Source organism: Thalassophryne amazonica, chromosome 10 (genome assembly GCF_902500255.1).
Source record: "Thalassophryne amazonica chromosome 10, fThaAma1.1, whole genome shotgun sequence".
Taxonomy (NCBI): domain Eukaryota; kingdom Metazoa; phylum Chordata; class Actinopteri; order Batrachoidiformes; family Batrachoididae; genus Thalassophryne; species Thalassophryne amazonica.
In genome coordinates, this window is record NC_047112.1 from 57,451,030 (window position 1) to 57,477,109 (window position 26,080).

The 26,080-nt window shown below is 40.0% G+C and overlaps 2 protein-coding genes across 2 annotated transcripts in view; both read right to left on the reverse strand.

Moving 5' to 3' along the window:
* The window catches only part of kdm4b (lysine (K)-specific demethylase 4B), a 169,569-nt gene extending 168,689 nt beyond the window's left edge, over positions 1-880 (reverse strand). Inside the window, 1 exon segment of the mRNA XM_034179170.1 lies at positions 735-880. The gene's annotated coding sequence lies outside the window, so the exon portion shown is untranslated.
* A 4,296-nt stretch (positions 881-5,176) lies between these two features.
* uhrf1 (ubiquitin-like with PHD and ring finger domains 1) overlaps positions 5,177-26,080 on the reverse strand; it is a 50,498-nt gene continuing 29,594 nt past the window's right edge. Inside the window, exons 9-17 of the mRNA XM_034180029.1 lie at positions 24,705-24,812; positions 23,247-23,351; positions 22,908-23,014; positions 22,573-22,735; positions 21,418-21,555; positions 14,618-14,720; positions 13,131-13,279; positions 12,056-12,154; positions 5,177-6,811 (exon numbers count right to left, since the gene is read on the reverse strand). Coding sequence (XP_034035920.1) covers positions 6,665-6,811; positions 12,056-12,154; positions 13,131-13,279; positions 14,618-14,720; positions 21,418-21,555; positions 22,573-22,735; positions 22,908-23,014; positions 23,247-23,351; positions 24,705-24,812 — 1,119 coding nt within the window. The 3' untranslated portion in view covers positions 5,177-6,664. The remainder of the gene's footprint in view (positions 6,812-12,055; positions 12,155-13,130; positions 13,280-14,617; positions 14,721-21,417; positions 21,556-22,572; positions 22,736-22,907; positions 23,015-23,246; positions 23,352-24,704; positions 24,813-26,080) is intronic.

Here is a 26,080-nt window from a genome sequence, read left to right on the forward strand (position 1 = left end):
TAACTGATCCACTTACAGCTACTTTGGTACTTCCCAAAATGGTGATCGCCGACCAGTTTCAGAACATTAGCAATGAAAATTATTTCACGTAAAAATATACATCAGCAACAGAAACGTGAAGCAGTTACTCATTGTTGAATTATACACTAGAAGCCACATGACCCCACAGCTGTTAAACAATAACAGAAAGGGGCCTACAAAGAGCCATTTAACTGCAACTTGGCCCGAAACTTGCTTCAGCAACCAAGCCAGCTCTTTATTTACAAGAATGTCTTCCTGCTAATTAGACTTCCACAGCCTACGCATAATAACACGGTGACACCCTGAAGTTAATTTAGATTTCTGGCTCAGTGAGGAGGCACACAGACACTGCTCGATTTCAGAGGCGATAATAGCTCTGCGCAGCTAGCCGTTAGCATTTAGTCCCAGATGACAGCGGACAAGATACCTTTGGAAGGGCTTTGAAAACGTGTAAGACACGAAACTTCGAACACATATCAATTCAGTGTACACCAAACTCTAAATATTCGGCCAACATCAAAACCTAAAACACCCACAATTCGCCAATTGTATTCGTTAGCCAACGATTAGTAGCTACAAGCTAGCTACTTTCAGATCTGCATTAACGAAAAAAACAAAACACCGCGACGACGGCCATAACAGGACATTAAATAAAAACGATCATTTGCCACTCTTAATTTAATATAATTGACTCCCTTTAATAAAATCATTACCTCCTGCAGCGAATCTTCGTCTTTTCCGTGTTTTTTGCTCAGTCTGTTGATATTCGTCGCGTAAAAATCGCACTGGATCGATTATCTTCTAGCATTAGTTAGCCGCTCTTCGTCGGCCTTCACGCCCACTTCAGCAGAGCGACCTGATTGGCTGTTTGGCCTACAATCCACCGAAACCATTGGTTTACACGATTATAGACGTGTAACTTGACCAATCACAAACGCTTTTGCTACTTCTCCTGTCTGACTGCCCGCACATAATGGGTTAATGGCTGTGCACGCCACGCACGTAGACAGGCTGTTCCCTCACTAATGGCCGGAAATTATCCTGTCCTCATTAAAAACGAACATTTTGACCACTGTTTTCTGTGTTCTTTGCAAATATTTAAACATCACAGTGGCCGCTGCATTGGCAGTTTAGCTGGGTTTTCACTCGGTTATGTTAAACAGGTTTCATGATTGTTGTCAAAAAAAATTGGCAAACCGCATTTATGCTTCATATCTGATTAAATTAACACATTTGATTTATGTGAACCGTGTAATTAACCATTGATTGCAAGTTTAATTTATACTATTAAAAGAAAGGTGATCTTATTAAAGTGATCCAGGCTGGAGTAGGAGTGCACATGCCTGCAGTCTGCAAGACTAGACAAAAAAACATGGTGGACAAAACAAGGTGGACAAAACATTTTGCACTTCCAAAACAAATGACCACTTCTGTAAGGGCACTACCTGCTTCTGGATTTGTAAAAAGGCTGCAGATGACTTTTTTTAATGGTTTAATTTCTAAAATGCATTAGAAAAATCTGGAAATTTGAATTTAGAATCCATACAACAGGTTTGCACACATCTGTACATCCTGTGCAATTATAATCATGATCAGAGTCCATTTCCAGAATTTTCTGCCTTTTACAAACCGCATGTTACCGGTGTGACTGGCAGATTGGTTGACAGATATAACCAGAGGAGAGGATTTACTGCCTACCCCTTTCCTGAAATATTCTGGATGGAGCAATCCACTTTCAAAACTTAAAAGCAACTTAAGAAATTGCATTAAATGACCTCAAAATCCAAAATGATGAAACTGCTTTTGTTAATTAACTTTTTTCTTTTAATGCTCTTGGTAGAACAGGTAGCTCAGTGTATAAGGAGCTTGTCTGTGAATATGTAGAGCTGGGTTCATGTCCCACTCACACTACCTATCAGTGTCCTTAAAGAATACACTTTGACATCATTTCAGTCCACCCAGCTGTAAATGGGCACCAGTCTTGACCAGGTAAGTAACTTGCGTCAGAGTGACCTGTCATCCAAGTCATCGGCTCTCATCCACTTGACGTCAGAGTCCTTGTATTCTGTGGATACTTGGCAAATAAAAGCGATTCTGTTTCTGATGCTATGGAGTCTGGCAGTAAGCAATATGCCTATGTACAACCCCAATTCCAGTGAAGTTGGGACATTGTGTAAAGTGTAAAATGTAAATAAAAACAGAATACAATGATTTGCAAATCCTCTTCAACCTATATTCAATTGAATACACCACAAAAACTACATATTTAAAGTTCAAACTGAGGGTGTTCACAATAATAGTAGTGTGGTATTCAGTCAGTGAGTTCATCAATTTTGTGGAACAAACAGGTGTGAATCAGGTGTCCCCTATTTAAGGATGAAGCCAGCACCTGTTGAACATGCTTTTCTCTTTGAAAGCCTGAGGAAAATGGGACATTCAAGACATTGTTCAGAAGAACAGCGTAGTTTGACTAAAAAGTTGATTGGAGAGGGGAAAACTTATACGCAGGTGCAAAAAATTATAGGCTGTTCATCTACAATGATCTCCAATGCTTTAAAATGGAAAAAAAAAAAAAAAACAGACGCGTGGAAGATAATGGAAAACAACCATCAAAATGGATAGAAGAATAACCAGAACGGCAAAGGCTCACCCATTGATCAGCTCCAGGATGATCAAAGACAGTCTGGAGTTACCTGTAAGTGCTGTGACAGAAGACACCTGTGTGAAGCTAATTTATTTGCAAGAATCCCCCGCAAAGTCCCTCTGTTAAATAAAAGACGTGCAGAAGAGGTTACAATTTGCCAAAGAAAACATCAACTGGCCTGAAGAGAAATGGAGGAATATTTTGTGGACTGATGAGAGTAAAATTGTTCTTTTTGGGTCCAAGGGCCGCAGACAGTTTGTGAGACAACCCCCAAACTCTGAATTCAAGCCACAGTTCACAGTGAAGACAGTGAAGCATGGTGGTGCAAGCTTCATGATATGGGCATGTTTCTCCTACTATGGTGTTGGGCATGTATATCGCATACCAGGTATCATGGATCAGTTTGGATATGTCAAAATACTTGAAGAGGTCATGCCTTATGCTGAAGAGGACATGCCCTTGAAATGGGTGTTTCAATAAGACAATGACCCCAAGCACACTAGTAAATGAGCAAAATCTTGGTTCCAAACCAACAAAATGTGAATGAATTGTGGAATGTTGTTAAAGAATGTTGGAGTGGAATAACAGCTGAAAGGTGCCACAAGTTGGTTGACTCCATGCCTCGCAGATGTGAAGAAATCATGAAAAACTGTGGTTATACAACTAAATACTAGTGATTCACAGGATTGCTAAAAAAGCAGTTTGAACATAATAGTTTTGAGTTTGTAGTGTCAACAGCAGATGCTACTATTATTGTGAACACCCTCTTTTCTACTTTTTTTTTTTTACTAATAGCCCAATTTCATAGCCTTAAGAGTGTGCATATCATGAATGCTTGGTCTTGTTGGATTTGTGAGAATCTACTGGTACCTTGTTTCCCATGTAACAATAAGAAATATACTCAAAACCTGGATTAATCTTTTTAGTCACATAGCACTACTATTATTCTGAACACTAATGTAAGTGTTTTGGAACTGAGGACACTAATTGTTGAAGCTTTGTAGGTGGAATTCTTTAGTCTAGTACCCGCACTCTTTTACTACGAAGCCACGCTGTTGTAACACATGCAGAATGTGGCTTGGCATTGTCTTGCTGAAATAAGCAGGGACGTCCCTGAAAAAGTCGTTGCTTGGATGGCAGCATGTGTTGCTCCAAAACCTGGATGTACCTTTCAGCATAGATGGTGCCATCACAGATGCGTAAGTAACTAACACACCCCCATACCATCACAGATGCTGGCTTTTGAACTTTGCACTGACAATCTGGATGGTCTTTTTCCTCTTTTGTCCAGAGGGCACATTAATGACTTCCAAAAACAGTTTTGAAATGTGGACTCATCAGACCACAGCACACTTTTCCAGTTAGCATCTGCTACTTTCTGAGCTTGGGCCCAGAGAAGGTGGCGGCGTTTCTGGATGTTGTTGATGTATGGCTTTCACTTTGCATGGTAGTTTTAACTTGCACTTGTAGATGTAGCGATGAACTGTGTTGACGATTTTCTGAAGTGTTCCTGAGCCCACGTGGTAAGATCCTTTACACAGTGTTTTTAATACAGTGCCGCCTGAGGAATCGAAGGTCACGGGTATTTAATGTTGGTTTTTGGCCTTGTTGCTTACGTGTAGAAAGTTCTCAAGATTCTTTGAGTCTTCTGATTATATTATGGCCTGTATCCCTGGAGTCGCCAAATTCTTTGCAATTGAACGTTGAGAAACATTGTTCTTAAACTGTTTGACTATTTTTTCATGCAGTTGTTCACAAAGTGGTAATCCTCACCCCATCTTTGCTTGTGAATGGCTGAGCCTTTTGGGGATGCTCCTTGTATACCCAATCATGACACTCGCCTGTTTCCAGTTAGGTGTTCTTTGAGCATTCATCAACTTTCCCAATCTTTTGTTGCCCTGTCCCAACTTTTTTGAAATGTGTTGCAGGCATCCATTTCAAAATGAGCAAATATTTGCACAAAAACAAACAAACAAACAAAAAAAAAATCAGTTTGAACATTAAATATCTTGTCTTTGTGGTGTATTCAATTGACTATAGGTTGAAGAGGATTTGCAAATCATTGTATTCTGTTTTTAATTTACATTTTACACAACATCCCAACTTCATTGGAATTGGGGTTGTAGGACGTTTCTTTTAATGCTCAGAAACATTTCCCCAAGAAACAGCTTTCTTGCCAAAGTGCTACACTTTCAGGCTAGGATTGTAATAGCAGGTGTTACGTAGGCACAGGCATCCACCTAGCTTGACAAAATAATTTCTCACCATGTTCAACCTCTTAAGACACAGCAACAGATCACCTGCCAAAAGGTGTAAAAACTGGTCTTAAACCACAGCTGAGATCACTAGTAGTGATTTACTGATGAAAAAGGCAAAACCAAATTAATTTGCAACATTCTGTCCTAAAGTGTGAACATGTTAAACTTTCACCAACAGTTAAACTAAAATCAGTTGTGTGGTTCAAGTTCATGATCAATTAAAGCATATTTGCTTAAAAAAAATCTACACAAGTACCCCAAAATTAATGTTTTATTGAACAACAGTGACAAATCTTGCACATATAAGCATTTCTAAAACTGCTCATCAAAGCTATAAAATGGACAAAAAAAAAAAAAATTATACAATTTCAGAAAATATACATTTCTCAGCCAATCAAACTCGTTCCCCATAACTCAAAAGTGCCGGCTTGTGGCTGGACATTATCACACACACAGAGCTATTAAAATTCAACACTGAATTAAGGAAAACGGTCAAAAAGGCAAATAAATGCAAATTCAATGCCTGATTTCAGAGATGGTGTGCAGAACTTAATGTTTCAACAGTACATTTTCCTATTTTGGCATCATATGGCACAAGTGAGCACAGGTGATAAACTGGACTGAACAGTCTTGCAGATGGCACAACGGCTCAGAAGAGATTGAACACAGAAGAGATGAAAAAATGAGCGGCAAATGCAGCCAGTTTAAATGTCAGGGATGCGTTGCTAAAGAGTTATATGTCAATTCTATATTATTCTCTTGCTTCTATGGGATTTACCAGCATGAAGACTTTCAGAGAAGAGATAATTTGAGGTTACTTGATAAAGCAACATTGCATCAATTTAAAAATCAAACTAACTCTCAGAAAGTTCATATACAATTCTTAAATTAATGTACGGAAAAAGATTTGAGCGCCAACACAAACTGCATTACAGGGGGAAAAAAAAAAAAAAAAAATCCACCTCAAATTTGATGACACTATTCTCAACAAGACACTTACAACTAGACTGCTGATAAGCAGGCACCCAAAAGAAGAAGAAGGAAAAACAAGCAAAGTTACTTCTTACATCACAGAAAATTAAGTCTGACCATCAGGACAAACAACAGACAGATTTTGGATCTGCCAAAGTTTAACTGTTGCTCAGTCAGAAGACAAACTGTAAACTGCTAATAACAAAATGCAAACAAATCTGCAGGGGATTTTAAAATCAGCACTGTGAGAGCAGAAATATGCCGCTCACAGAAGCCATATTAGCAGACTCCAAAACTGACAAAGTGTAATCAAACTCTCAAATGCATCATCAGGTTTTAAAAACCTTCAAAATAAGAACAATTAATAAAAATAATAATAATCATTTAGCTAAATGTCTTATGCAATTCTGACTTATAGCCTTAAGGAGAGCTACATTTCAACATCAGGTTAAAAATTACACCACGGGAACTTTGAACATTAACGGTGTGTTTGTTCTGTTGAGGGGAAAAAATGCTGGCAGCAAAGTCAGGATTAAAAGTATTAACAGAGTAATGGCACAGGCAGCTACAAAAGGAATTTCCACTTTATCAGTAACTACACAATATGCAGATTTAAAGAGAATGGTAGTTTTATTCAAGTTGACCCCCCCCCCAATTTTATAATAATTAAAATATATTAAAAGAAATCAAATCTTTACTTCTCGTACTGAAAATTCCCCTTACAGTTAACTTGCATTTCTTCCTTGAGACAGGTAGGTGGCAGACTCGATCATCGGCCGTTGCTGTAGCCAGGGAAAAACTGGTTTAGAACAGCTTGCAAGGATTTATTGATGGTCATGGAGTAGTTTTTGCCCAGATCGTGCCTGCAAGCTGGGCAGGTGTACACTTCTGCTTTGAAGGACCGCTGAAGGCATTCCTAGAGCAAAGGAAAAGAAAGCTTACATCAATCCATCAGTACAAATGACTATTTGAAATAATTTACACACAGGTGTTTTGGCTCTGCCATCAAGATGTATCAAGTCAACTAAATGCAGCTTCCAAAAGTGTACAGAATCCAGAATCCATAATCCAGGCAAGAAAAAGGGAAAGCTCATGTTATTTGAGCATTTGAGATCTTAGCGTCACTTCTGGAAAATGACCATTTAAGTAGACAGTCTTGTGGACAGTTTAAACTCAGCACTCACAACCACAATTTATGTGATCGCTCCACCCACATTAAAAACACGCCCACCCCAAAACACATTCACTGTGGTCCAATGATTACTTACGTGACCTAAAGCATAAAGCTACAGGTTTAGAATGAAAATGATGTCATTCAAAAATAGAAGTATGACACCTTGCATGGCGCGATGCCATTCTAGACTAAAAGCATCCACTGCTAGCTACAAAGTGGGCCTATTACTCTGATTTGATCAACAAAAACAAGCATAATTCAAAGTTCTTGTTCGACACGGTGGCAACACTTATTCATGGACAACCACCTGTAAGTTGCTCTCCTTTTATGGCCCAAGATTTCTTAGATTACTCTGAAAAGAAAATAGATGACATTAGGTTAAATATATCCCAGCATGCCTTAATCCAGCCACTACTACCTGTTATCGAGGCTGCTATATTGCCTAGATTTATTGAATCTGAGAATACCTCACTGGATGTGCTGATGGAGCTTATAAAAGTACGACCTGCTTATTTGATCCTATACCAACAAAACTGCTTAAGGACCTGTAGCCCACTCTTGGGCCTATTGTGTTGGAAATTATTAATCTGTCAATAACCTCGGGCTCTGTTCCTAAATGTTACAAATCTGCAGTGATTAAACCATAACTTAAAAAAAATCTAACCGCGACCCTAGTGTACTGAAAAATTATAGGCCGAAAGCAAATCTATCATTTTGTTCTAAAATTCTGGAAAGTGGTTCCATAGCAGCTTGTGGGCCACCTTACTGAGAATCTCTTTGAGCCACTGCAGTCTGCATTTAGAACATGTCATTCCACAGAGAGCTCTCACTAAAGTGGTAAATGACATTCTGCTTGTAATGGATTCAGACACCACTATGGTTCTGGTGCTGTTAGATCTTAGCACTGTGTTTGATACAGCGGATCACCGTATTCTACTAGATAGGTTGGAGAATCATTTTTGGATTACTGGGAATGTCCATCATACCTAATCAGCCGTTCTCACTGTGTCTTGCATAACAGTACTACCTCTAACCTTGGTGACATGAGATATGGGGTCCCACAGGAATCCGTCTTAGGCCCCCTGCTTTTCTCACTTTATATAGCACCCCATGGCACATATTGCAGTGTTTTGGGATTTTTAATTTAATTTAACCTGGCTAGTCCCATTGAGATCAAGACCTCTTTTACAAGGGAGACCTGGACAATTATAAAGTTTCCAATTCACCTAACCTGCATGTCTTTAAATGTGGGAGGAAACCGGCAGACCCAGAGGAAACCCACACAAACACAGGGAGAACAAGCAAACTTCACACAGAAAGGCCACAGGTGGGAATCAAACCCATGACCTTCTTGCTGTGAGGCAACAGTGCTAACCACTAAGCCATTGTGCTGCCAAATTATTACCCTTCATTACTTTTTGAATTACCTTTCATTGCTATGCTGACAGTCAGTTGTACATGCCGATAACTGCTGGTAATCTCACACACATAAAGTCCTTAGAGGATTGCCTGGCGTCAGTAAAAACCTTGATGTTTAGCAATTTCTTACTTTTAAACTCGGACAAGACTGAATTGATGGTTCTTGATCCAGTGAGACATCGGCATCAGTTTGATCAGTTAATGCTTAACCTAGGCTCGTGTGTCATACATCATACTGACAAGGTGAGGAACCTTGGGGTGATTTTTGACCCCACATTGTCCTTTGACTTACACATTAGAGATATTATGAGGACTGCTTTTTTCCACCTGTGAAACACAGCAAAGATTCGTCCCATCCTGTCTATGGCTGATGCAGAAACCCCGACCCATGCATTTGTTTCCTCTAGATTGGACTACTGCAACTCTCTTTCCTGCTTTACTGCAGTCCAGCATTAGGGGTCTCCAATTGGTTCAAAATGCTGCTGCACAACTTTTGAAAATAGAAAGTTCAACCTTATTACACCCATTTTGACTTTCTTCATTGGCTTTCTGTCTCTGTGATGTCAGATTTTAAGGTTCTGCTATTAACCTATAAAATTCACAGAGTTGCACCTCCCTACTTAGCTGACCTAATCAAACCCTACGTACGGCCCAGGCTCTGCGTTCTCAGGGCGCAGGACTACTTTGTGTCTCTAGGGTGAATAAAAAAAAAATAAAAAAATCTGCAGGCCACAGAGCCTTCTCTTATGCGCCTGTTTTGTAGAATGATCTCCCTGCATTAATAAAACAGATTCTGTACAGACATTCAAGTCTAGACTTAAAACACATTTGTTCTCCCTCCTGTATGGCTAGCTTACTGGCATAGTATGGTATTATGCTTTCTATCCCTTTAAAGTCATTTTATTTGCAATGGAACAGGTCTCAGCCTCAACGTTTATCTAAATTCTGGGTCTGTTAGGGAAGCTTAGGGCTAGCAGCTGGCAATCACCTTAGTAATTTCTCAGTTTTCCTATCGACTTACTGCTGATGAAATATACCTTAGGTTTAGTTTTTTCCAGCTGACTGATTCTGCTATTTTTCTTTCTGTCTGAGGTACGAGCGACATCGCATGGGATTGTAGGACTGACAGATCCAAACCGCAAGAGGCCGGACTGGTCTTTTCATAGGAAAGAGGTGATGTATCTAGTTATTTGAGTTCTGTTGATCCCCAAAACGTGAATCTGCTGTAAATCGTGAATTATCCGCACACCGCTAATGAAAATTTATGCAAACCATGAATATCCGTGAACAGTTAATAATTTTACTGCAAACCATGAATAAAATATCCCACATAACATCAACCGAGGTCTTGCAAAATGTGAATATCATACATTATGTATATTTTCTTTCAGTTTATGGGTCAATTACTTCAGGAAATCATCATAAACCCCATCTCTGCAAATATATATACATTTGGGGTGAGGGTATGTCGCTACCAAAAGATCTGTGTCAATCTTAGTTTTCATGAGCTATACGTGCACATTTACAGTTTGGCCTATGTTCTATTAACTGCACATACTCGTATCAACAATCATTAGCTGTACATTCATATTACCTATACACTGCTGTTTACAGTTATAACTATTTTTCAATGTTTTTGTTAAAAAAAAGTATCTATTTGCAAAATATAAATTTTCTCTCAAATCATACTATTTATATGGTGGTCCTATTCATATTTCGCAACGTATTGGCAAGCTTAAATCCACTAAGTGATAAATCATTTCAAGCAATAGCTGCACAAAATGTAACTACTTTTTATACAAAACAGAATTGTTTTTATGTTCAAATGTACATTTGTTTAATGTGAATTTTCTATTCTTTAAAAACTAAGCAGTTTTGAAGCAACTAAGACATTCACGCAATGAATATTTATAAATAGTTAAATCTAACACTGTAAAAATCCAGCTTGGGCTTTGAAGGAATTGACTGTAAATGCATTTTAGCAGAAACACATTGCCGTGTATTAATGATATATTTTGGGGTAATAGCCTAAAGTGTGACTTTTGTTTTTTAAACAAATAGAAAAAAAAAAGTCTTGTCTGATGATTGACTAAACATTACCAGCAAATGTCAATTATTAAAAAAAGAAATGGTTTGAGAGTGGAGTGAAGGAAGCTTTGTATGTGAAACAGTTGAAACTCAGCCTTAACCGGGGAGGGGGTCTGAGACACGCTTTGTCCTCTGTTTACAATGGGGTACTCAGGTCAAAGCAGTTTCAGTCTTTTGTTTATGGTAATGAGTCATTCACATCATCAGGAGAGGCATCAGTCCCATCGTTAGGAGGGACAGCTGCCCTGTCATTAGGAGGGTGCTAACTAGGCACAATAGGTGCTAATTAGAGCAATTGTTAGTCACTATCCATTAGCAGTCTGCCTCTCGGTAGGAGGGGTCTGGTTAGGTTTAAAACTCCAGCTTTTGCTGGCTTGTTATTCTTCTCTACAAGAGTCAAGACAGGAGTCACACTACCAGAGCAAGAATTTTAGCTGAGGAAGCTTCTGCGATTAGAAGTGAAACGTCCTCGCATCAAGCAACCCAGTCCAGTCTAAGATTCAAGCTTCTCTACTATGGAAACCACCTGGACAACAGAGCCTTCACAGAAACTTTTTCAAACAGTCTTTCTCGCCATCTCTGCTCTGTCACTCCGTGACACAGACACGCTGCAAAATTCTTCTTTAAAAACTTGAGCGCTCTAAAAGTTTGCGATGTCCACATGCTACATTTGGCTTAAGCATCTTGCAGAAGCTACACAGCGTCGCCGTAGCAACCAACTAGTCCCGCTTTACAACAACTGTCGCAACAGCCAGGCTTTGAGTGGCATTTTTCCTCCGTGAAGCAGATCCGAGGACACAATTTGTATCTGTAACACAGATCAGTGTCCGTGGACTTATAAAGCTTGCACGATGTTATAAAACAAGGAAACACTTTGCGATAGGCATTTTAAAAACTCAGTGGCAATCACAATTACAGAGTATAATACTAACACCATCACCCCCTCCTCCCCATGATGAAATCCGCGGAATTCCGCAGATCCGTGGAGTTTTCACAGCCCTGGACACAATGGTTAAAATGTGTGTTTTAGGATGCAGTCACATGATTAGTGATGTCTATTAGGCGAACAGATTTTCCAAAAAGAATATTTTGAGGAGGAAAGTGGGAGTTTTTATTTTCATTCATTTGTTTTGAGTGCCTCTGGGACAGACTGCAGAAGTGAAGCAGAGCACAGCATGAGAATGCTCTTCAAAATATGGATCTAACCACGCATTCTATTTTTTCCAGTCATGGACACAGGTGGAGTGACTTTCAGACAGGTAATAGTCAGTGCCTGACATTACATCATTATTATGGATCAAAATGGCTGTCAATCTGTTGTGCATTTTTCAGACGCATTCTGCCTTATTTTACTTTTCTCAGTTTTAGCAGGAGTCGCATAAGTTAAAAAGTTGGAAGTAACGATTTATAAACTAGTATAGAATTTTTTTAAAACAGTATAGACTGGAGTGATATATGCCCTTTAAGGACATTTCTTACCCTGCAGACATTGTGTTGACACTCTGTGGTGATTGGCTGATAGACCACTTCTTGGCAGCAGATGCAGAGGAAGATTTCTTCAACTTTGTTCAAGAATTTCTAGGGAAAAATAAATAAATGTTGTAAACAGAAGTTAAGTAGTTTTTATTTTAATTTGTATTTTTTTAAACCTATACTTGTTTGAAACAGTTATTTTTAGGTGGAATTCAGACATCTTTATGTGGTCCATGTATACCACCATATTGCACATTATCTACAGTACCTCAGTGTTTGACTATACACTGGGAAACCACACCAGATATATATGCGATAAAAAAAAATATACAGCTTAAGAATTAAAGGATTTTCTTATACAGATGTGCAATGACAGCTACAGCTTGTCAGCATGCACGTGTGCCTTGGCGCTTCAATTAGTTTTAATATAACAAAGTAGTCCTCTGTTCAATTCGACCATGGACAGGTGAAGTAACAGAGAAGTTGCTGTGTGCATGATTAGTAGAAATGTGAACAACTGATCAAGACATACTGCCTGTTTGTGTGAGTAATTGAGAAAGTTTACAGAAATTAAGTCTCAATGGATTAAGTTGCCTCCTATATTAATATATTACACAACATCTTTTACATTTTTAGTAGTTTGTGCAGTTTCATTGTCAAAATCCATCACAATATGTCTGCAATTATTTATTTAATAAACAAAGTTCGATGCCTCAGACCAAATCCAAAGAAACCTGATGTCGCCGACTGAACGGTCTCCCCTAAAAATCGGTCACCCCTGCCTACACTGCATGTGCGTCATTTCGGAGCGTCAGCAGCAATTCACAGATTATCGTCTCATTTCTGCTTAAAACTGCACTCCAATCACCATCTATCTCAGCGACAGAAATCTGAAGCTTTTGTACAACAATCATTTCCACAAGTAAAACCTCTTAAATCGTAAAATCAGTTTTAAGCAGAAACAAGGCAACAATCTGTAAGTCATTGCCAATGCTCCAAAATGAGGCATGCACAGTGTAGGCAAGGGGACCATTTGGTCTGTGACAGCGGCAGCAGAGTTCAAATATACAGCTGTTCTCACCGGTCCAAGTGACAGGGAATCCATGGCTTCATCCCACAGCTTCTTGTTGAGTTTATCGTCCTTGATGAGGGCTTTCTGCTCCTGGTTAAGCTGATAAATCTCCATTTTCATTTTCTTGGGAGTGTTGGCTGATGTGGTCTTTGGTGTTTCTGGCAGATGAGGAGAAACACTATCAAATGACTGCTGTATTTCCGCAATTAAATCCTGACCTTGAATAGGGGCCTGCCTCATTTAAACTTCGTCTGAAACAAAACTTTATGCCTGCTTTAAAGAAGTGCTGGGTATTACTAAAAAGGCTTACATTTCATTTGGTCAAATCACTGTTTTTTCTCAGTCAGTAAAAAAGCCCAATTTATGCTTCTGCAAATTCGTAACTCCGTGGCCATTTAACGGCATTGACGTGGGCATGACGTTCCGTCACACTGGTGGGTGTTGGAATGCAATTTACCGTTGGAACAGTAGGGGGTGTGATGTAGAGAACAAGACAGGACTTTCTTTTCTTTTTCTGGTATATATACAGTATATGGTTCCTGGTGGGGGTCCCCAGACTAATTTGTCCCTCAACAAGCTCCACTACTTTATATAGGGGAGGTGATGGTCTAGTGGTTAAACTGTTGGACTTGAGACCAGAGGATCCTTGGTTCAAATCCCAGCATGACTTGGAGGGCCCTTGGTCAAGGTCCTTAATCCCCTAGTTGCTCCCGGTGTGTAGTGAGTGCCTTGACAGTGGGGTGAATGTGAGGCATTATTGTAAAGTGCTTTGAGCATCTGATGCTGATGAAAAATCTGTTGGGAAGACTCCCTCAAGGAAATTGAAATTCCAGCAGCATTGTATAGCAGCACACAGAACATCAGAAGTAGAAAAAAAAAAATTACAAATACCAGACATACTGATTACTACTGGTTTACTGGCTACTACTGTTCCTCTCATTCCCGTCCTCTGTCTTCTTGTTACTATTTGATCCAGATCAAAATATAATCGCCGTGTGCACTGCAAAAACCTTTAAAATGATGGGAGAGGAAGGAGTGAAACCGGAAAAGTGACCAATCACAGCCCTTGTGATTTCCATTGTTTCAACATGTAGAGTTGATTTTTTTTGGAAGGCGCACATCGGGCTACAAGAGAGGCCTGGAGAGGGTTTGCAGCGACGCAGAGGGCGCTGACCTAAATGGTTGTCTTTGGTTCGCCACACCCAGGGAAATGTGTGAACTTAGCATTTTATTAATAATCTTGAATCTTGTAATTTATCCAGAAGTTTGAGGTGTTTCTCAAAGACGTACAAACTCCCCCCCCCCCCTTTTTAACAACACTGCAACTTGCTCCCAGAGCTCCAGTATGATCTCTCCTTCCTGTTGTGTCTGTTTTAATCCACTAATGATTCTTGACATCAACCAAATAAATACACAACTCTGGAGATTTTTTTAAAAATTGTCTTAATAAAATATTGCCAGTACTTTAATAGAAGAAAAATAATTTAAAAACTTACCACTGCTCTGAGAATTTCTCTTCCTCTTTGCTTTGTTGGGTGTTTCAGTCTCTTCTTCAACTGCATTTTTGTTTTCTTTCTCTTTGTGATAGCCGGCAGGATACTGGAACAATAATAATTTGTTTATTTATAGTGATGCTTGTATTAGCACTCAGTCTAATATGCAACCAAGAGTCTGTACATCACATTAAGAATTAAAGAATCTGTTTGACAATATTTATAACAGACTCAAATGTCCATTAGTGCACAATGTTTTGTGTGATGGTGTTAAAAATCAAACTATGATAAGGCTGTACTTTGCACTAAATGAAATAAATAAACAGAGGACAATATTTCAACAGCAGTGCAGCAACTCAGAAATATTAAAACCTTTCATTAATAATAATAATTAAAAGATTAATATACCTATTTACAAATTAAAAAATTGATTCACAAATAAAATTACAAAGTAATCATGTAATATTTTAATGAAAAAATAGCACATTTAAGATGGACAACAAATAGTTCCATTTAAAAAGTAAGTTACAAAAGCAACACTAAACAGTTAAGTGGAAGATTTAAAAATACAGTTTATAACACACTCATCTTCAACCGCTTAGTCCAATTAAGGGTTGTGGGGGCTGGAGCCTATCCCAGCGGTCATAGAGCGCAAGGCAGGGCCCTGGACTGGGTGCCTGTCTGTTGCAGGGCCACATATAGACAAAGAAACACATTCACACCCGCACGCACACCTATGGACAATTTAACATTTCCAATCCACCTAACCCGCATGTCTTTGGATGTGGGAGGAAGTCGGAGCACCCGGAAAGAACATGTAAACTCGACACAGAAAAGCCACAGGTGGGAATCGAACCCATGACCTTAGGGCTGGGCGATAAGACTTTAAATTCATATGATGATATAAACTGAATCCCTTCATGGTAACGGTATATATCACGATATAAACCAGGGCTGTGAAATGAAAATTGTGAAATCTGAGGAAAATTTTCAGAGGGTATAGGCCCGAAGGAGCCAGGGTCTCGAGCCCCCGTGGGATCCCAGAAACCAAATTCATTTTTTATCTAATGATACATTTTCAGCATCTCCTGGAAAAAAAAAAAAAAAAAAACTCAATTAGTGCATATTTAAAGAATCTATTCAACCTTTCATTTGAACTGTCAATGATCACATTGAAATAATAGAATATTACATGGAAGTAGGACCTGGAATGAGTTTCCTTTTCATTGTAAACCAAATTATGCATTAACTCAGAACAATTAAACTACATGAAATTCATGAAGACTGAAAAGACTGTTACAGCATTTCAACAACCACAGCTAAAGCTTGTAGAATATTTGAAAATTGTGGTAAAATATCAATAACATACCTTATAGTAAAAAGTCACATATTCTTGTGTAAATTCCTGTGAATCCACTCAAAGCCAGTGTCTTTTTCCCATGAAAGTCTACATTAATAAAAACTCATTTACATTCTTGTGTAAATTCATGTAAATCCATTCAAAGTCAGTCTTTTTTCCAATGAAAGAAAGTCTAGATAATGAAAAAAGTCACAATGTTTTTCTAAAATCCTGTTTGAACAGCATAATGTTTATTTCCAGAAAGAAAAATTCTTACCGTGTTTAATGAGCACAGTTCACTTTTCCCGTTTCATCTTTCAAATGTGTTCATGAAGCCAGCGACAATTCCACAGATTCTTGTCTTTATCAGACTTTTTCCAAACAGTCTTTCTCGCCATCTTCTCTCTGTCCGACGTCAGTCCGTGACACAGGCATGCTGCACAATTCTTCTCTTAAAAATGTTAGAGCTCTAAAGGTTTGCGATGTCCACATGCTACGTTTAGCATAAGCGTTGCTGCAGCAACCAATCAGTCCCACTTTACGACAACTGTTGCAACAGCCAGGCTTTTTTCTCCTCAAACCTCCACGGAGCTGAGGACACTGACTTGTATCTGATCAGTGTCCACGGACCGCCGCGGTCTTATAAAACTTGCACAATGTTGTAAAAAACAACACTTTGCGTTAGACATTTTAAAAACCTCAGTGACTATCAAAATGCAGAGTAAACACTAACAACCCCCCCACCCCACGCATGATGAAATTCGCAGAATTTCATGGATCTGTAGTTTTCACAGCCCTGATAAACCTAAGTGTAAAAGTTATTAGGCCTGGGCGATATATCAATTTTATCAATTAATCTGAGTTTTTTTGTTGCGGACGATTAAAAAAAAAATTTTTTTTCTCTTCTTGCTACGGTGCACCTTTTTGTCCCCAAGACCTTCCGTACCCCCCCCCCCATGCTGTTTCCTTCACACAAGAACAACATGGCTACCGCTAACGGATGAGTTTTTGCTGCGACAGACGTGGAACAAGTGACTGCACGCTGTAAAGTTTGTCTAAAGCCCATTACAACAAAACGCAGCCGCAAACTTATTCCAGCATCTAAAACAGAGGCATCCAGCCATGCGGGAGGGAAACAAGAGGAGGGCTACAACAAACAAACTCTTGCTAAAAAGCCAGTCGTGCTAATTGCAGACCAGGGCGGACCAGGAGCGACCAGGGTGCGCACTGCTGACCAGCAAAGATGGCATTGCAGACCACTGTTGACATAAAGTGATCCGCTTGCTGTGCAGGTATACAAATTCCTTTTCTGGCGTTTGGTGACTCAGAGCGGCATCCTTTTCTGGCGTTTGGTGACTCAGAGCGACAGCAGGTCTCCCCACCTCTGCTGCAAAGCACTGAGCAGAGGGATATCTACAATCCTCCGCGTTCAAACGCGCGCGATGCCTCCACAGTTGTTGTCAAACCTGACTTGGACTCAGTCAGCTTTTACCTCGTTTGCAAAAGAACATTTGGAGCTTCAATTCCAGGAGGTAAGTAGGGGTTACTTTTGATAAGTTTTAAAATAAAAGCAAAACTTGTTAAAAAAAAAAGAAAAAAAAAAAAAGGAGAAAATCGAAAGTCACATTTTTTCTGAAAAAGATCGGAGATTTTATTTTTAGGCCAAATCGCCCAGCTCTAAAAAGTTACAATGGAAGTGTTTCTGAATGGGTCATATAGTCCCTTTGCAAAGCTAAACTGACTAAAACAGACAAAAATAAAACAACAAAAAAACAAAAACAGATATGATTAATTTTGAACACCTGATTCTCTGACTTGTTAAACATGTATTTTTGGGCACTGGAATGATCTCATTTTGCCATTCCTGCTTCTGTCTAGCAGGAGGCAGTGTTAGTTTGTCTGCTTTTGTGGCATCTTGTCCAGAAAGACCTCAGAGACCACCCCACATGGGTTGATGATCCTGATTGGCTTTTGTCGTGTTGTTCCACCAATGATAGAGCGGAAGGCATACTTTCTTTTTTCTCTGCTCTCCTGGGCGAGCCCAGAGCAGTTGAATAAAGAAATGAGAGACTGTTTACTGCGACTTTCTGCAAATACGCAGACCAAATATGACCATAAAATTAAGAAAAAACATTGCGGAAATTATTTTCATCAATTTCAATTAATTTTCATTTATACAAGGTCTGTTAGAAAAGTATCGGACCTTTTTATTTTTTGCAAAAACCTGATGGATTTGAATCACGTGTGCTTGCATGAGCAAACCTTGAACCTTCGTGCGCATGCGTGAACTTTTTCACGCCTGTCGATTGCATCGACTGGTAAGCAGCCTTTGTGTGAGGTGTGTGTCGTGCGCTCGCCATTTTTTCATTCCAAGGAAAAAGACGGAACGACTGGAGCAGCGCCGCATCAAATTTTGCCAGAAACTGGGCAACAGCCAGGTGGAAACCATTCGGATGAGTCAGACGGCTTTCGGTAACGATCCTCTGGGCATCACACAGATTAAGGGGTGGTACAACCGGTTTAAAGACGGCCGCACAACGGTGGAGAGCGAGCCACGCTCCGGTCGGCCATCAACATGCTGAAATGACCAGATCATTTACAAAGTGAACGCTGTGGTGATGCGGGGCCGTGGTGTGACTGTCCGAGAAACTGCAGAAGGACATCAGTACTTTTTCGGCACATTCCACTGTGACAGAAGATTTGACCATGAAAAGATTGGCGGTGAAAATCATGCCGATGGCTTCGTCACGAAGCTGCCGACGGCAGAGCAAAAGCGCCTTTGTGTTGAAGTCTTAAAGGACATGCTGTGACATGCCCACCTCTTCCACAATTTCTCGGATAGTCACACGACTGAAAGGTCACCGAAAGCCGTCTGAATCATCCGAATGGTTTCCACCTGGCTGTCGATACTTTTCTAACAGACCTCGTATAGTGCCAAATCACAACAGAGGTGCCTCATTGCACTTCACACAAGTAAGGTCTAACCTTACTTGTGTGTTTATCAATCATAATTCATGTTATAGTAGTCCTATTAACATAATTTAAAAACTCATATACGAGGGCTGTCCGTAAAGTATAGGTCCTTTTTATTTTTTTCAAAAACTATATGGATTTCATTCATATGTTTTTACGTCAGACATGCTTGCACCCTCGTGCGCATGCGTGAGTTTTTCCATGCCTGTCGGTGACGTCATTCGCCTGTGAGCACTCCTTGTGGGAGGAGTCGTCCAGCCCCTCGTCGGAATTCCTTTGTCTGAGAAGTTGCTGTGAGACTGGCGCTTTGTTTGATCAAAATTTTTTCTAAACCTGTGAGACACATCGAAGTGGACATGGTTCGAAAAATTAAGCTGGTTTTCAGTGAAAATTTTAACGGCTGATGAGAGATTTTGAGGTGATTCTGTCGCTTTAAGGACTTTTCACGGTGCGAGACGTCGCGCTGCGCTCTCAGGCAGCGTCATCAGCCTGTTTCAAGCTTAAAACCTCCACATTTCAGGCTCTATTGATCCAGGACGTCGTGAGAGAACAGAGAAGTTTCAGAAGAAGTCGGTTTCAGCATTTTATCCGGATATTCCACTGTTAAAGGAGATTTTTTTAATGAAAGACGTGCGGACGGGCCCGCGCGTCGGGACGCAGCCGACGCGGCGGCACAGGAAAAACACCTCCGTGTTGATAACCATTTGTAAAATCCAGGCGGCTTTTGATGGCTTTCAGTGGAGTGAGTATATGAGAAATTGTTTATCAGCTGGAGATGTTCCAACTTGTCCTCAAGGCTTCCAACAGAGGTGTTTTTCCTGTGGCGGAGCGTCGCGGCGGCTGCGAGCCGACGCTGTAATCCGCCTGCACGTCTTTCATTAAAAAAATCTCCTTTAACAGTGGAATATCCGGATAAAATGCTGAAACCGACTTCTTCTGAAACTTCTCTGTTCTCTCACGACGTCCTGGATCAATAAAGCCTGAAATGTGGAGGTTTTAAGCTTGAAACAGGCTGATGACGCCGCCTGAGAGCGCTGCGCGACGTCTCGCACCGTGAAAAGTCCTTAAAGCGACAGAATCACCTCAAAATCTCTCATCAGCTGTTAAAATTTTCACTGAAGACCAGCTTAATTTTTCGAACCATGTCCACTTCGATGTGTCTCACAGGTTTAGAAAAAAGTTTGATCAAACAAAGCGCCAGTCTCTCAGCAACTTCTCAGACAAAGGAATTCCGACGAGGGGCTGGACGACTCCTCCCACAAGGAGTGCTCACAGGCGAATGACGTCACCGACAGGCGTGGAAAAACTCACGCATGCGCACGAGGGTTCAAGCATGTCTGACGTAAAAACATATGAATGAAATCCATATAGTTTTAGAAAAAAATAAAAAGGACCTATACTTTACGGACAGCCCTCGTAAAGCTTGAGGCATGCACTTTTAAAATGCATTGAAACAGAGAATGAGTCTGGTGAATTTAATGGGACAATTGCTTCATTCCATCATGTGACTTTTACATGACCAAATTCAGTCAGGTGACTCCAGAGGGTTAAAATAGTTTAGAATTTCACACTCTTACAAGGAGAAGTTTTAATCTACCGAGATGGAGATGGAGCCTGTGACCAAAGCACTGACTGCAGCCTTTTCCAGTCGTTCAGAGTCACTGAGGAAGATACGATGACATCATCAACAAGCATTACCACGATTGATCAGCGGAGTTTAAATCTCTACCGTCAGCCAAATTTATACCGTGAAATGGTTATATCGTATATATTACTCACCCCTACATGACCCTCTCGCTGTGAGGCAACAGTGCTAACCACTAACCCACCGTGCTGCCCATTTTTTTATAACAATGGAATTAACATATCTGAAATACACTTATTGATTTTAACAGAATTCATAAAAATAATTCAAACAGATTTTAATGCAGTAGTTTAAAAAGCAACTTTTCTTCCATTTCTCTGCTGTTCCTTTTTTGTAGCTACTCCCAGTATTTTATTTGATGAATCATTTAGTTTTTCCTCATTATATGCCCTTTAAATTTCATGAGTTACAAGATAACATTTATTGAATTATGTTAAACTAGTGGGGATGGGCTCATTCAATCATTCATTTATCTATCACACCCTGCATTTTAAAACATACACACAAAAAAAGTCCGTTCCGCTGCTCCCTTGTTTGCATTCGGGGTTGCCACAGCAAATCTGTGGTGGATCTGCATGTTGAATTGGCACAGGTTTTACGCCAGATGCCCTTTCTGGTGCAACTCCACATTACATGGAGAAATGTGGCAGGTTTGAAAAGAGAACCTTCCACACTGAAACCAAGCGCACTAACCGCTTGGCCACCACCCATGCCTCCCTACATTTTATAACAACTGGTCCCGAATTTTAAATTAGTGGCCTAATAGCAGTGCTCCAGTTTTGTTAGTTCTAAGAGTACTTGGGGTTTTATGTATATGTCTGTTTAACTGTCCAAAAGGTGTTTTACCTGCATAGCAAGACCAAGCTTCTTGATGCGATCCTTGCCATCTCTTGTCCATGGTGCAGGCTCATCATCATCACGCTTCAGCAAATACCGCCAGACCAAGAAGCCAGATTTGCCTTTGTCTGGCCAGTACTTTACCACCTGGAAGCAGGAGGCCACAAAGTTAAAACATTTGTTGACAAAATATCATCATGTTCAGCCTGTTTAACCCTCCTGCCGTGTTCACCCCCCTCCCCTTCCTTTAGTGTTCCTGCTCAAATTTGACCGATGTTTTAACAGCTCTTAAATGAACACAAAAACCATTAATCACAACCAGTTTTTTATTTAATGCACTTTTTAGCTGTGAACAATGAGTTGGGGTTATCAAGAGTAGGGGTTAACATGAATAACTGCAGTGAAAATACAAATAGGGACTAAAAATGTGTTCCAAAATGAACATGTCATGTAAAAAATATAAATGGAAAACCAGAGAAACTCCTCAGCATGAAGTCATGTGTGTTTGTGTGTGCATGTGAATTCATGTATGAGTGGAACCTGACACTCGTTTGACTCATTGTTTGAGCGATATACTCCTGCTATAATCAAAAGACCCATATAGGCTTAGAGGTCTACCAGGTCTAATTCTCTCCAGGTGTCCCTAAACACACACCTCCCCTCCAGGTTTGTCATTTCCAGTATAATTCCCTCAATGGACTCTGGTATAAAAAAAAAAAAAAAAGAAAAAAAAAAGTTGGAAGCTGGACTTGATGTCATCCACACGAGATGTTGCATACTGTGTTGGGCCTGGTGTCATCTTTATGATGTTTTCCACTCTCGCTCTACCTCCTCCGTCCTGGGACCATCTGTTGACTGGTCAGTCTTGTCAAAGTCTGGATCAAAGTCGGTGTTGTCTTCCATTTCCAAAACATCCTCCTCAGTCTCAGGTTCAACTTCAGTTCCCTCTTTGTCTTGTTCTAAAATCTAGTCCAGAGCCTCTCTGACAGGAAACCACCTGGTCAGTCGCCTACTCATTGTGCTCAGAGCAAAAGGCAAACATCAAGCTATATTTTGGTGGTCTGTGTGAAGATATGATACTTTGTTTCATCAGGAAGGTGCTTCACATGAGGATCGGCATGTAAGTGCGGGAAAGAGATGTGTACCCCTGGTGTTCCCTTATACCTTATATATTCCATCGTATCTGTTTCCTTCCTCAGGGCAGTATTTACTGTGCTTTTGACCCTTGCAGCTGCGAACCACCCTGACTGGTTTTCCCTGCTTCCAGTTCTTTGACTCTGCTCCAGCTTTGTCATTGACAGGAACGTTGCAGTTGAGAGCAAGCGCCCTGTTGTGAACACAAGCCAATAATTAGTCAAAGTGTCAGATAACTTGAATACAAAATTGAAGTGTATCGTCTCATTTCGTCTCTCAACATTTAGTCCCAAAGCTAGATTTTGTTCTATTATGGTCAGGAGAGGGGATGAAGGCAGTTACAGCATCATTGTTTTGCAGCTCACCGGTTCATGTGGGTTAGTGTCTGGTCACATGATTGCTCAGCAGTCCTTTTGTTTCCAGACAGATCTCGACCTCCTGAGCCAGTATAAGTGAACTCATTACCATCATCCTAAAGTGTGAAACAACATCACAGATTCAGCATCAAATGTTTAAAAATCACCAATAAGACAACCGAATGAAAACACTTTGTTAGACAGCGGTTTGGATTCACAGGAAATGATAGCTTCTACTTTTGATAGAGGCCGCACTGCACCCACTTGTACTGTAAAAAAAATAAAAATATTCACACTGTGTAAACTTTCACCATTGATTTTATGAATAGTGCGAAAATAAGGACGCACCACATCATCTTCATAGCCTCCTGCCAGGACCAGAGAGTAGGCGCCGTCATTACTTCTGCCATGAATCCCAGCGACATGTGGCCTATGGACACCAGCCTCACTGACCTACACAAATAAAGAGCTCAAACATTACAGCAGGTCTCTGGAATAAACTCTTGATCACCAATTCTTGGGGTTGCACATTCATAACTGCATGTTTTGTATTCTGCTAATCACCCCACCCCCCTTCAAGTTCAAATACATTATTATAAAACTTATAATGCACCCATAATCTTGTAAAGCACACCTACTGAGCATATGGAGTAATGAAATGTGGTATGCGGTGTCTTATCTAGTGCTGGGTTGAAAAGATCAATTCACCGATTTTTAATTGAGTCTCATTTGAATTCCCACAGATCGATTCATACATCCAAAGATTGATTTAAATATGTATACACACTTCTCGCCAGTATTGGAACAGCGTCCCTGAAAAAGAAGGGCACTGCAGTTGGTCCGTTCTGCCGTTTCCGAGGATGTGAAAATGATAATTTCTCTCCATTAATTGTGGACCCGCTGGTTCTGATTTAGAAGCAGGTCCACAATTTATTCATCAACCCCTGTCAAAGCTATTTAAAGATGTCAATCATGACGACTGGGACTCTTGTCTGTTGCGGGCAAGAAAAAAAAAAATATATATATATGAATCGTCCGCTGTTTAATTCACAGTCGCGTTTTTATTTTTATTCATTTTTTTTATTTATTTCATTCCTCATGACGTGTCTTTTCTGTGGGACACTGCACAAAGGTTCTTTAATGTGGACTGACTTTTCAGTCAGTCTTTTCCACCAGCACTTGCTTTCCGTTCTGCTGCTGCATGCAGCACAGCCAGCGCTGTAGGGGAGACCGGGATCGTTTGCCCCAGGAAAATTTTTAAATTTCTAACTCTGAAACACTGTTGCCTGCATTTTGAGGGCCACATTTTGTGAAGTCTTTGTTACAGCTTTACTTAAAACATGGAAGCCTGTACAAATGTACCTGTGTCAGGGCCAATAAACCAGGCACCTCTGGTTGCCTTCTTTTGGCTGCCCTTGACATTGTTTCTAAAATAAAAATACTACTCTACCTGGGAGGGGGATTGGTCCATGCCATCAGTCTTATAGCCATCATTATTAACTACCAATACTTCATTAATTTGCTGTCAAATGTCAATATAATACTAGCATTAATATGTTGCATAACTAGACAAATAGGTAACAGCTCAAAAACTGTTTTAATAACACTAACCCAAATCGATATCGGACTGAAATAATAGATTCTGAATCAAATCGATTCTTGAAATTTGAATCGATACCCCGCTCTAGTCTTATCTATACATTGAAGTATCTGAAGTCAGCATAAACTGAGGCAAATTTATGCACAACATTGACTACTCTTTAATAAAAAAAAAAATAAAAAAATAAAAATTTCAATTCAACTGACCTGCACTCTGAACTTCCATAGGGACCCAACAGGAACACCAGGGATGGGACCATAATGGTTGGATGGGACAATGGTGCACTGCTTTGTTCTACCAACACAAGCCATTCCCTGTAGGAAGATGAAGAAACTATGTGAATGTGTGTGTTTAAAAGCCTTCTCTATATTACAATTGCTAAAATTATGACATTTAAAACCCACTGTGAATAATCTCTGCAAAATGACAAACTTAAACAGGATTCTCCCCAGACAATGGAATAACGGCGCAGCGCGGTTATACTGTGGTGGCATCTCGCAATTTTTTTTTTTTTTTAGATTTGACAATTTATTTGTAAACCTTTGCAAAAGCCCAAGGTTCTTACTAGCGGTATAACAGCCTAGCAGCCTGTTACGCTACTGCCTGAAAAAAATTCCACCACAATTTGACCGTTACATTGTTTGAGGGTGTGTAGCGGGAAAATGATCACTTCTTTCAATGAATGTGGACTCGAGTCCACAATTTATTCTTCAATCTCTGTCAAAGCCATTTAAAGATGTCAGTCATGACTCACCTTTCTGCTGATTCAATCAATCAATTTTTTTATATAGCGCCAAATCACAACAAACAGTTGCTCCAAGGCGCTTTATATTGTAAGGCAAGGCCATACAATAATTATGTAAAACCCCAACGGTCAAAACGACCCCCTGTGAGCAGTCAGTAAACAAAACTAAACTAAAAGTCACTAAACGGGATTCTTTTCTATTGTTGCAGGCAAGTAAGGATCATCCACTGTTTCACACCAAACACTTTTTATTCGTTCATCATGAATGTGCCTTTTTTCTGGGCCAGCTAACGACGCAGTTCTCTGGTGTGGACTGGACCGTTAATATTTCCCAAGTCACAAATTGAAGTTACTGTCACTCATGTAAAGGAAAATAATTATACCATCCTCCGCTCTCTGTGTATGTTGTGGGATTTACTGTGGATCTCTGCCGAAGTTGAAATCAATACCTTCAAAGCAAATCCCCGTTTTAAATCAAATGACACCTCCTTCCAAACAATGTAATACAGACAACAATCTACAACCAACTAAAACAGTTTTCCCCCAATATGAGACATCCCCCCATTCTTTATGAATTACACTGATCTTGACATTGAGGCGGTTGCAAGACCATAGCCATCTACAAATTACCACAGCAAAAGGAAATAGTCTGGGTTCCCCAACAAATTACCACAGTGAAAGGAAATGCTTTGATTAAAAAAAAAAAAGCCCCCACACAACAACAACCTCGATAGTGTCACATTTATGGTATGTAGAGCCACCAAACTCACATCACACATCAATGAACTCCCTCTGGTTGTACTACAGCACTTAGATTGTAAAAAGATACCATTATAT